The sequence below is a fragment of the Strix aluco genome, chromosome 8, assembly GCF_031877795.1.
Source record: "Strix aluco isolate bStrAlu1 chromosome 8, bStrAlu1.hap1, whole genome shotgun sequence".
NCBI lineage: Eukaryota > Metazoa > Chordata > Aves > Strigiformes > Strigidae > Strix > Strix aluco.
Window position 1 is genome coordinate 14,312,756 of NC_133938.1, and position 13,226 is coordinate 14,325,981.

The following is a 13,226-nucleotide window of genomic DNA, read 5'->3' on the forward strand; positions in this document are numbered from 1 at the left end:
GTCAGTATTTCTGCATTCATTAGGGAGAACAATTACAATATCCTTCAGGCTCTAAGGCAATGAATTTAAAGAAAATTTTTCTGCTCCTTATGTGCAATATTAAAAGATGAAAACTCATCCTTGCATGTAAGGAAAACAGAGTTTCAATGAAGATCTGACCCAGAGACTGGAGAGCACAGTTTTCCTATAAAAGATATTCTTTCATTAAAAAGACTATTGTAACCTAAACACTTTATGATATATTTTCTTTCCAAGGAACTTTTTCAATCTCACTGAGCATGCTGAAGTCATTATGTAGTTACTAGAAATGCTTCTTTGTCCAGACAGACTTACTATAGGTTACATTTCTACAGAAGATTAAAAATGATGTATTAGTAGGTATCCTTTTAAAAATATACTCTTTTAAGTAATATGTATCTGCATCTTCCCAAACCTGGAAGAAGACATACAACAGTAAATAAAATACAGCAAATATTTCTGGGCAAATAATATACAGCCATGAGAACTTTTACCACTGTATTTACTTAAATGAAGGAAAATGTTGAAATGTGAAAGCTAAGCACTTCAGTTTATTCACATATTTTACATTCAAATGATCAACAGAATTATTTTTTTTTTTTAAAAAAAAGACTCCTCTTGTGGTTTCCAAAATTTTAACAGAGACATGGAATATACTTAATGAAGCATGGCACTGCAATGCATACAATGAAAACTTTGTGTATATGGAAAAAAAGATAAAAACCAAACAAATTTGACCATTATCAAAAATGGTTTCCTTTAATATAAATAAAATTCAGAGTAGTGCTTTATTTTAACAGACAACACAACAGTGGGATTTATTAACTACATATTTACAGTGCCTCACTGGTAAAAATACTGAGCTTCACCTGAGATCTTAGACACTTCCTGAGAAGGCAACGTGGACTGAGGATTGCTCAGCACTTCACATAATCTAGGTGCTAAAAGGGTGAAATTAAAGCATACTTTTAAAATGAGTATGATGGCAAAGGTGGAACTACTGATGCATCATGTTTATGCCCTGACCTAGCAAAACTTGCACCTCAAGTACTCCCCTTTGATTTCAGTAGATCTATGTATGCTCCTAAGGTTAAACGCAGGATAAGTGTTTCAAAACCAGGAGCCTCAGAGGAAGACAACTGCTTCACTCAAAGATGCTATGCGTAGAGAAAATGACCTTGAATTTCAATCTGTATTCTTCTGCATGGGTGATTTCTACCACTTACTTTTAATTAGATCCTACAAGGTCTGGATTCCAAATATCTCTATCAAGTGACAAACTTGTGAAAGCATCTTCTTCCCACAGCCTCCAAAATCATAGTGCCAGTTTAGCAGATCTCAGTCTTTTTGGCAATTAAATAAAACAAGAACCAGATCTTTTTCAAAGTATTCACAAAATAATCTTTCACTTATAAAATGGCTGCCCCACCATTCTTGTATCAGATCTGACCTCAGCTCTTTAGATCTAAACAGTTCTTTTAAAGTTATAAAAATAAAGAATTGATTAATATACAAATATATATTTCAGAGTGATAAGAGAATAATATTAAACAAATTCCTTTTTTAATCTACTTTAAATTAAAAGAAATGTTTTCAAAAGTCTGGGCTGAAGCAGATCTTTATCTACTGACTCTTTAATGGAACCCATTCCCTGCAGATGGCCACATACAATTTGTTATAAGAAGCTCATTGCTACAAAAAGACAGTGAACATGTTTCCACTAGCAAAGCAATTAATAAAATCTGCTGTGCCAGTTGGGTTTTGGTATCTTGCTTTCAAGAACTGCAGATATGTCTAATATTAGAAACAAAACCTAAGTCATGAAAAGTCCTAGGCTTCTTTAGAAATTTGCTTTTTTTCCTGGTCTTCATTAATATTTGTTTTACAATAATCCAGTTTGTTTTGTATACTGTTTGTATACAGCATAATATAAATGTTCTGCGTGAGTGCACACGTATGTACAAAACCAGTCAGAAATTCAGTTAAGAGATATGCCTGCTCATTGGGTCATGTCATACTTTCACAATACCATATTTTTCTGTAATGTCCATAACAACATCATCTAGGTCGCTCCCTTCTTCCACTGAGATGCTCATGCATGTTTTCTTTCCATTTATCTCAAGCAGCCGAAACAGCAAGGAACATTTTTGAACAACCTATAGTACTCTTCCTGAATCTGAAATAAAAATATTGAATTCAAATATGAAACAGATTTATTAATAGTTCTATATGGTTTTAAACTCATTTTGTACTGCTCCTGTCCCTAGATGTTTAAAGTGGGGCTGCTTTTGACTTTACAACAGATTACTGAAGAAAGTATCATCTCTGGATAGTGTGGGTGAATCTTGCTGCTAACTGGAATGAGTGGAAGTGAGTCTTATCATACACATTGCATTATTTCATCAGGATAATGGCACTATGACCAATTTTACAATTTAAAAAAACATTTTTCCATGTTTCATACACTCGTTTTAAAACTGGGAGAAAATATGTGGAAGATAAAAATTGGAGTGAGGTTCTGTCTCCACTGAAGGCAATAGCAAAATTTTCCCTCTTCCCTCCTCTCCCCCACCAATAGCACAAGGATTTCCTCCCTTGCTCTGATAAAACATTTACACCACAACTCCACTTCAGGGCTGGGCACCTGCCTGTGTAGGTACCTGAAGCTGCCTGAGTCACTTCCCACAGGGAATGGGACACTTACCTTCCGGGACAACACACAAAGAAATATGAAGATGAACATCCCCTGGAATGCGTTGAAGATTGTAAAAAGATATGCAGTAACCACGGATCCCTGGACAACATGGAGGACCCCAAAGATCCAGGTAGCCCCAAGGAGGAACAGGAGAGCAAGAGCACCTCGGGCACAGGATCTAGAGAGGAAGGAAACATTGCGAACAAGATGTGGGCACATGCTATTTTCCTTCCTTCACCACTTTGGATGGTGAACGCTGCCTAGGAAATTTTTTCACAGCTGCAAAGGCCTGAGAAGTGCAAATGCATGGGCTGCTCTTTAGGGTGTGCTGTAGCACTGTGGCACATATAAGCTCATATATTCACTGCAGAAGAGCAAAGGAGTAAAACTGGAAGGGACTTAAAACACTGGCTTCTTTAATCTTCAGATATGTTTTCTCTGGTGTACTGCAGCACCATATGATTTGATTTAAATCTACTGTTAGTGTAATTCCCCAAGGAAAAACATATGTCTGTTATGAAGCATTCCCCCACTTTTCCTCCTCCCCCTTATCTTCCTCAAAAAATAACCCAGAAAAATATATAGTATGCTCTTGGGTCAGTACATGTGCATGACATCAAAGGGTTCCCAGGCTGCCTCTCAGGTTCACTGCAGAAGATGGTGCCAGTTGTAAAACTAGACTTTCTTTCATTCTTTCTCTTTCAAAAAAAAATATTTTTGTTTTTAGAACACAAATACTCTCAAATAGTTCCTGGGTCAGCATATTGATGCTTTAAAATTATAGGAACTGATTGGCTATGATTTTTTTTTTTCAACATGCTGTAGAGCTCTGCTCACAGACTTGAGCAAATTACAGCATGTTGTCTCAGAAATGAAACCACTGATTACTTTCTTATTCATTCTCAGCCCAGTCATTGCAGGACTTCCTTTGAACAACAGACATTTTTAGCACTGTTCCTCTGAAAATGCATAATTTTCAACTTCATTAAAACCAGCTCACCACATGAAACTATGAAGGGTGAGGAATAAGAGAAAGTAATCAATCAAACAATTGCTAAATCCTAACTATAAATCTAGTGCAATGCATTGAAACTGCAGGAGTGTTCCTAAGCAACACAAACAGTAAGTTGTTTTCAATGTTCCCTGTAGTACACTTCAGCTTTTCCTGCACAAACGGTTTTCAAGGTCCCTATAAATCAGTTTTAAAGAGAGTGAGTTGATGGAAAAATCATAGCAGCATGCAAAGTAAAAATCCTGGAGAGAATCCTCCCCCTTCCCCCCCAATGCCACAGAAGCACAATGTCCTACTGTAGACTTTTTACAAATAACATGAATGGCTTGATTCTCTTATCACTGAATTACTTGTTACTTCAAGGTAAATATTTTGGTCCCAATTCAGGCATAAGTTTTGAAATCTGGTTTGTCTTGCACAGAGGCTGTGGAAAGTACGTAAGAAAAAAGGACAATTACTTCTTTAACCTTGCCATCAGCCTTTACCCTCTAGTTGATATGGGCCACTCGTATTCCTCGTACACCTCTCACACAATCCCTGTGTTACTCTAGGGGGTACTGCTCAGTGGGAATAAAGATTGCACAGTCTGCCTCCAAATCTATGTGAGTGGATAATAGACAAAAAAACCCCTTTCTTTTTCTACAAACTGTCCAGAAGATTAAACTGTTATTTTTGAATACTCACTTTCATCTGTGATTGTATTTAAGCTTACAGAAAGTAGAATTTGTATTAAATGGCAAACTTACCTTATATTTTCATAACAACTAACTTCTGGCTTCAACATTGCAGTGTGTCGAAATACTTTATAAATAATCACTCCAAAAGCCAACAAATTAACCTGGGGGAGTGAAGAAAGGAACTTTTAGTTCAAACCAGGATACATTTGAATTTTAGTAACTGTTACACATTTAAATGAAACAAGTCAGATGATAAAGTTTCTGTGTATTTGAAACGTACAGAATCCAGTGCCAGGAGGGGAAAAAAACCCACCCTTTTCTGATCCACTTCTATTAAAAAAATATGAGCCTGTAATAAATGTTGATCAAACAGAGCTGTAACTCTACCTTATCTCAACAGTATCACTACCAACAGTCTGCAAACGTTTATTGATTTTATTGGTAAATCTCTTTGATTTCCTGCTGAGATATTTTCTCTATGTAGAGATAAAAAGAGAAAAGAGAAAAAAAAAGAGAAAAAAGAGAAAAAAAAGAGAAAAGAGAAAAGAGAAAAGAAGAAAAAGAAAAGAAAAGAAAAAGAGAGAAAAGGAAAAGAAGGGAAATGCAGAAAACTAAAAAAGCTCCTTCCCCCCATGGATTTTCTATTGTATAGTATCGCGTAGATCTTGACAAAATGTATGTCTTTTGTTGCTGAATAACATTAATAATATCATATGTTCTAAGGTTTTGGGGTGTGAAATCTTTCAAGGAGCACAAAAAAACTTTGAGGTTTACACAAAGAATTTTTAAAAAACTAACTTTTGTTGAAAGGCTCCTTGCTGCGTGTTCTCTCTTATATTTTATGTCTGTTTCATAGGTGAATAATTTCAGTATGTTTTTTTTTTCTTGCCTTCTTTATAATGGCATTGCTTTATTTGAGTTTGAAACAAAAAAACAACTAAAAGAAGCAGTTTTGTAAATGATGCTCAATTCTGGTTCTGAACCTCTGCTCGGCTAGGCTTCACTGATCTTTCATTTAAATTTATACTGCATTCCTTTAATAATGTGGATGGGTTTGCTTTCTTGCTTTTTTAAAAAAATCTTATTTTGCTTTGTGGCATTTAACATCAGAATATATTCAAAATGTTAATAAATGAACCAAATTTTAGATGGATGTCATCCAGATATTATTTGTAGATCCTTGGTTGTAATCCCTTGGTTGGTTTCTGTGGACTTCTAGCTGTAGACTGAATAGAATTAATGTCTTCCCCACTTGTTTCTCCAGAAAGACTGTGGTTTTCCTCCCTCCTTTTTCTTAAAAAAAAGAAAAATACTCTGAAATGAAAACAAAAGGCTGCTGTAGGAGCACAGCATCACTTTAAAAAGAATCACTTTCATTTGTTAACACTTGTTATGTATGACCTTAGAACACTTTTGTTGTGTCGGAGGGGAGTATCTGATATTAAATGCAGGCTCTACTTTAATTAGCTGCACGCTCATACTTTAATACAGCATAATGTATTTACAATTTGATATGACAGGAGATAGAGCTGATTAGCAGTTTAGGGAATTAATCCTTCACTGAATACCTTGTACTTGCACTGATCGTGAGAGCTATTCTGAAGCTCCTTATATTTAAAATTGTAATCTATAATATCTCCTAAACCAGCAATTTTTCAAAGTTAATTATAAGTCAGTCAGCAGTTGTGGGTAATTATATGCAGACTTACTTTTTATCTTATATTTGTGGTGAATAATATATCAAATAACTTAGTGCGCACACTGTAATCTGCATAACCCACCTAATGTATTTATTAATCTTTTCTGAAAAAGGTAGGGTAAAATGTGATCAAAGTACCACGAGCATGGAGAATACACACCACTACTTCTTTGGAAACTGCTATCAAGATTGCAGCACAAACCACGCAACCAACCTTCCCCTCTGCCAGCTGTCACCAAGATCACTAGTGTCAACGAGAGCCTTCCTATTGCCATTAATTGGCTCTGTAGGAAGCTCTATGGTCCAAAACCACTTGTGCTTCGGCCACATACACCAGCTGCAGAACAGAAGAAGTTTTGCTGAGCAAGAATGGGGCAGGCAATGGGCAGATGTGGGGCCTCGCGGCAGCAGACTCCATTTCTCTTTGTCCCAGCAGGGCTCCTTTACACAAACACTATTTATACTGTCCGTTGCACAGGATAATAGGATTTGGCCCTCTGCATTAAGGTAATACCCGTTAACTATGATCTTTTCATTCATCAATCCATTCTAATGGGAATAATCTGTACGTATCAGGGGAATGGGAGAGGTTAACACCGGCATGTCGGAGTCAGCTGCCAGAACACAATTATTGTACAATATGTCTCAGGTAGCCTCACAGGAAGTAGTGTTACAGGGTAATGAGGGTGAGCTTAACTTCTGAAATACCCAGTCATTTCCAAGATTTATTAAAGTCTTAAGTCAGTTTTTGCCCCATTTTGAAGCACTCCATTAATAAAAAATAACTAAAGTGCATAGACTGCCTTTACACAATGTTCAGTGTCTCAGAAGAGTAGCTTTTAGGCAACATACTGTTTTTGTTTTTTCTTTTCAACCTAAGTTAGAGGCGTCTGGAACTGCATCTTGTCTTTAGGGTGACAAAATAGGTAACAACAAAGTAGCTGTAACTATCCTGTGACACAGAAATGCAGAAAAGCTTGAGGGAAAACAGTAACATGAGCTCATGAGTAAATCCAGGAGAAAAAAGTAGCTAATGTTAATAGTGTGTCAAGCATGGCCTTTGGAGAAAGCTGGTAATCCAACAGGTATCCTAAATTTGACATATTCTGCTTCTACCTGATACTCTGCATGTTTTTTGCTATGAACATACCAGTAGCCTCAGCTATTTCTGGGAAATGCAAAGTAAAATGTTCATGTTGGACAGTTGGACTGAGTAGGACTAAAGGGAAAATTGCCTTTATATAACTGATAGTCCCAAAGAGCCATACATATTTCAGCAAATGGGGTGGGAAGTCAAATCACCCAAAATGCCTGGCCAAAGATACAACCACTTCAGACATTTGAATTTATATCTAAAACTGAGCTTCGAATAAGCAGAAATGAAAGTAGTAGGCTGTAAAAGTAAACCAAAAAAGGAATCCTGTATCCCCAAATCTTCCAGCTGGGAAGAACTGAGGGACTTCTGTATGAGACACACTGAAACATCTAAAAAGGCTTCAGCTGCTACTTATAGCCAAATATTACTTTGGTTGTAATCGCGTGTTTTCAATTTTGTAATTAAAGCACAATCCTCAGATCTTGTTGAATAAACCTTCGATGGCATTATAATTAAGCCTGCCTTAAGGTGACATGCAAGGTGAATGAAAATGAAATGGCAAACATAAGGCACACTGTCTTTGGAGAGGCAGCAAGCTGGAGTAGATCAAGATGTGCAGGCAACTGTGAAACCAGGCTCAGGACAGGATTTGCACAGGCCTGGAAAGGGCCAGCCTGGAGGCTGCTGCTGCCACACGCCAGCTTTAGGGAGAAGTTACCTGTATAATGAGCAGAGATACTCCCACAGCTTTGGACAAACCCAAAGTGTGAAATGCTGGGACATGGCTGAAGTTTTATCAAGTGAATAACGACATTACAGCGTGACACGGCAAGTTCTTGTGCCTTTGTTTTCAGTGTTATTACGTGGTTGAGCAGTCAGAGAAACAGCTGCATGTCCTGAGAGGGGCTTCTCGGCAAGTCTAATAGGCTAAAGGAGAGTTGCAATGATTCCAAGCCCAAAACAGAATTTTTTTTTTTTAAATTTTTATTTAACAAACCACTTCAAACTGCTATTGGACAAACAGTGCACTCAGTCACTCTGTTTCACAAAGGAAACCCCCGACTTCCTTGCTGCAAGCCCAATTCTGTGAGGTGCTGAGGATACTCAGCCCTCCCTCCCCCCAAGATTGAGTGGGAATCAGGTTTCACTCAGCATGCTCAGGTGCACTACAGGACTAATTTTAATAATTAATCTATTCCTTTTTTTTTTTTTTTTTCTCTAAGTGGTTAATCAAAGACAAGGACTGATATAGGAACAGCCTCTGCTCATAGCATCTTCAGGGAATCACTTCTCCTTAAAGATATTTGTAAAAGTATTTTAGCTTTCTTAAATTCTTGAAATGTGGTATATTTAAGAACAAAGGTAGGAAACTTACATTTATGTGAAATGGACATGAAATAAGGGCAGTTATTAGGATCCCATGGAATCAAGATTCTGTAGATATGAGCAAGTACATTCATGTATCTGTATAACCCAGGATAATCTCCAAGAAACCACAAATCTGTATGAGCTAGGTTTTATTATACACCTGTGACTGAGTTTAAAGGGAGGATGGTAAGTGTTTGGCACATCTCTCTTGGGGAGAGTACCTGCGTGAAGGGTCATGAGAATTTAGGACTTTGGTTTAATGGGGTCAGAAGTCACTCCAATGGCAGAACTCCTGTTGAATGGTAAAACTCCCATTGCCTCCAGCATTGTCAAGGCTTTACCTCTACACATACATCATAGATAGTGCCAGTCTCAAGGCACTCAAGTCTCAAGTCCATGGGCAACTATGGACACTACTGTGGGTTTCACCCTGCTTATTAGCACTTGCATGTATCATGGATGCACACTGTGAAATTTTCCTGCAGCTGTGTTTTGGGGATGTCCATGGTACAGTTCCCATGTTCACAGCTGTGATGCTGGTGGATAAGATATAGCAGGCACACAAGGAAGAGTTCAGAGCTGTCTGGCGTGGTACAACTCCTAGCATCAGATCTGACCCACAGCCACAGATCAGTCTGGATAATTTCCTATTGTAAAGAAATTCACAGGAGAGAAAAAGCAATTGCAAATTCAAAGAAATTTCCTGGTGCTTTCTTAATCATCTTGTCAACAATAAGGTTTTGTCAAAGGAATTTAGCCTAGGGAGCTCTGTTCAATCAATCACACATATTTTAGGACAGGATGGGAAAAACTGTGTGTGGTGTTAACCTACCTCCAACTAGAGCTAGGATGGCTCTGTAAATCTGTTTGCAGATTTGCATCCCTACTTCTGTCTCAATACTACGACGACTAACTGAACAGAGTACTTCTGCACAGTCTTCTGTAATGAAGGAAAACTGCTCAGTGGTGGGCATGGGTAGAGCAAGATACTGCTGCTTTGGCTTCTACTCCTAGCGGTTCTGGGACCATCGCAGAAGAATTTCACCCATCTGCAGTTTGTAGAAGAAAATAATAGTCGTATGCATATCAAGACATAATATTATTTTCCTAAGATGAGGATCCAGAAGAGCACTGAGAAACAATCTCATCTATTGTCTAAGCAAATTAAAAACTTCTCTGTTGATTGGTAACTGTATTTTGCAAACTAAGTGATAACATAAAAATGAGCACGTAGGTCCTAAAATGCTAAATGTTCCAAGCTGTTGGAGTTCTGCTAATAGCACATTGCTTAGCAACTGCTATATTTAAAATAGGTCCTTAATTCCACTGTTAAATGTACGTATTTTACATACTGGAAGAATAACATAATGTTCTATCCTCAAGTAAATATGATATTAGAGCTTCACACTGCATGAAACACTCTCTGTGTAGGTACAGAATGATAGTTATTTTTAGTTGAGCACTGAATGGTATGAAATACACAAAATTTAATAAAGCATGCAAAACATCTGCCTGCAAATAAAAATATTTGCACTCATGTTGAAGAGTTGTAGTTTCTTTCATAATTAATTACAATTAAATTGTAAGATACCGAGTGAAGTGATATATCATCATTTTGCCCCATCAAGGTAGCTGACAGCTGTCAAATTTGGCAACTAAGAAATCTTTTTTTCCTTCCTCCCCCCTCCCTTTTTTTTAAACAAGACAAAAGAGCACTTGAAAGCTCAGAGGGAAATGGTCCATCTTTCATGGCGGTAGCTCAGTTAGCACCTGGACATCTGGTAAAATGAAACAGATAAGGAGGAGAGGTATTCAGGAAAATTTGAATGTCAGTTCATTAGCACTAAAAGACATTTAGTGTTTTAGACTATACTTTCACCAGGAAAGGCTTCCTGACTAGGATAGCTTTTCTGATTAAAACCAGAAAGGACACCCCTGAACAATGAAAATCCCTGTGGATGGGGCATTTATCCAGGATGTTGGAGACATGGGCACAATTTTCTGTTATATTTAATATTCAGACTAGGCTATGACCCATAGTTTCTCCATCCTCTGTAGCAGCTATTCACTGCTATTGCTCTGTCAGCCCTACTGGATCTATTCCATGCCATATAAATAATTAAATATTCACTGGAGCAGGGAGACCTGGATCTCCCTCATCCCCCAGTTCCTCATCCAGAACTATCTAAAGACAGTTCTTTTTTTAACAGTGGAGTAATTGTTTAATACAAGACTGAGTTTTTGAGGCTATTTCCAATACACATGTATTTATAGAATGAAAAAGGAATTGGTAATTTTATATGATATTCTTGTGTAAAAGATACACTCCAGCCTTTGAAAAGTTATTAAAACACTTCGAATACCAGCCTTTTAAGGCTCTCTAGAGTTACAAAGAAGAGAAGGTATAAGAAAGAGGCAGCTAATTCTAAAGATTCAGACATACTAGTTCTGATTCAGTCTGAGCACTTTACATTCAAACTTCAAAAACGAAACCCCCAAATCATTCCCTTTTCCTTTCTTAGTCTCTGTCTCAATAATTGATGAAACCATCTATATGCTGATGTCAGATCTCACAAAAAAGAATGAGAAAATTTCTCCTGCTGCTCTCTTAGGCATATACTTGAATTTTTTACATATATCATATTGAATTTGGCTCTTTCAAAAAATGTCTGAAGTTCAGAGCAGCTGTATCTGTATCAGTCTTTACAATGACCCTCATTATGAGTGTTTGAATTAATGAGCTTGTGATGGTCTGAAGTCTGCCATAAGAGAGCAATACATTTCTGTCTTTCTGGCTGTATGGTTAATGGCTGGGTAAAATGACAACATTCAGTGGGTCATCGTTATTTTAGTCAGGGGAGAAGAGAAATAAGCTATTAACAATACAACAGTTTAAGCTTCAGAATGAAAATGTATGCTATATTAATTGCATAAAATTGGACACAAGCTGGCAGTCAAACAGTCTGGGTTTGTCTCCTGACTGATTTATCTCATTATCATGTCCCCAGTGAATATACCTTCTCAAATTCTTTAGGTATACAACAGTAGTCTTATCTGGGAGTGGAAAATGTAACAACATTAACAAACCCCCTTTAAGGCTATATTTTGGGGAAATATTTTCAATAATACAGGATTTCGTGATTCTAAGATTTTAATGTTTTCACTTGTTTTAAAAGTTAAACCATAGCTAAATCTTGTCTCAGGAAATACATAATTTTCACATAGGGTTGTTCTTTATATATGAATACTTCAAAGTTGTTCTTTTACATACCTCAGGCTGTAGATTTAGACTCAATTAAATGTTGCCTTTATATTTTTAGAATACTTATATCAAGCTGTAAATAAATATATAAATAAATAAATGGGGTTTCTATATTTTTCATCAGAGTAAACAGCTTTTCCAACTTCTGGATTCGATGTTGTTTCTTATTGGATTGCAAAGCTAATCACATATTAACCTAAATGTTTTTATTTAGCCTCAGTTCTACAGCCAAGGGCAGGAGGGATGAACCAATAGAGCTGTATCTGACCTCAGCTGTAAATGTTAGCCCAACTTGATCTAGTGGTAGGACTAGAGTCTATCTTGCTTGCACTGTAATTAAGTACTAGATTTACTCTTCTCCTCTTCCAAGAAGCTTTTGAGAAGATGTATTTAAGTGGGAGTTGGTAATGACATAAATCAGGCTGTTTAATGAACTGATTCCAGGTGCATCAAAGACTTCAGACTACATGTTACACCTCTCCTATGGTTTCTTTGCATAAATGGAAACCTGTCTTAGGTTGCATCGGGAGCCTTATGCAGGAGACCTGCAGAAGTATTTTTACCTGTCAAAGAGGAGTGAAAAAGTTACATATTATCTTTTAGCACAACTAGCTTGAGTGAACGGATGAGCTACCAGGAGGGAGGCAGCATCAGGAGCATGACTGAGATGTTGAGTCTGACAACAGGCTATATTTGCTATTTTGGACACATGAATAATTGACAGAAAGCTGTCCATGCCTTCCACACTGCCAGATCCTCTAAAGGATTTGACCCTTTGTTTTTTAGAAATGTTCATGTTTCTGCTGTGGATGTGGTCACAAAATCCCATGCTGTGGCTTAGCGGTCTTACTCAAAGCCACAAAAAGCTCTTTCAGTGACCAAGTGAGATTTCCAAACAGAGTATTCACATGCAATTACTACTGGGACTTTAAATTTGTTTTGCTAAATGCCTGTGAGTGATGAATGAGAGGGCAGTAGAATAGCAGAAGAAAGCATGATTTGAGTGACAAAATATGTAGTGTGGATGTAGTCATTATGTAATTACTAAGAAAGTCCAAAAGACATCATCAGTCTATATAACTAAAGCAAACCTATGGTGTCCTTTCAATTAACAATTTAGGGTAGAGATATGTGTTTATAGTAAATGTGCTTATAACAAGGCAATGCAAAGAATCACCAAGACAATAATAAACAATCAGGAAAAAAAAAAAAAAAGAGACTGATTCAGACAGTTGTGTGACTTTCCTGAAAAAAAAAGTTCACTAAGGCTTAACATACATGGATCCATTCAAATAGTGGGCACAGTTTATCTTGTTAGAAAAGAAGGAAGATGCCTGGGACATTAACAGGCACCAAGCTGTGGAATGTTTCAGGAAATCTGCACAGCCAGTTGGCACCT

General features: G+C 37.1%; 1 protein-coding gene across 2 annotated transcripts in view; it reads right to left on the bottom strand.

Annotated features, from left to right (window-relative positions):
- Window positions 1-549: 549 nt before the first annotated feature.
- The window catches only part of ADGRL4 (adhesion G protein-coupled receptor L4), a 75,386-nt gene continuing 62,709 nt past the window's right edge, over window positions 550-13,226 (bottom strand). For both annotated transcript variants that reach the window (XM_074832349.1, XM_074832348.1), the window contains 3 exons: window positions 4,472-4,563; window positions 2,723-2,891; window positions 550-2,194 (listed from right to left, as the gene is read on the bottom strand). In XM_074832349.1, the coding sequence (XP_074688450.1) occupies window positions 2,132-2,194; window positions 2,723-2,891; window positions 4,472-4,563 (324 nt within the window). In that variant the 3' untranslated portion in view covers window positions 550-2,131. The remainder of the gene's footprint in view (window positions 2,195-2,722; window positions 2,892-4,471; window positions 4,564-13,226) is intronic.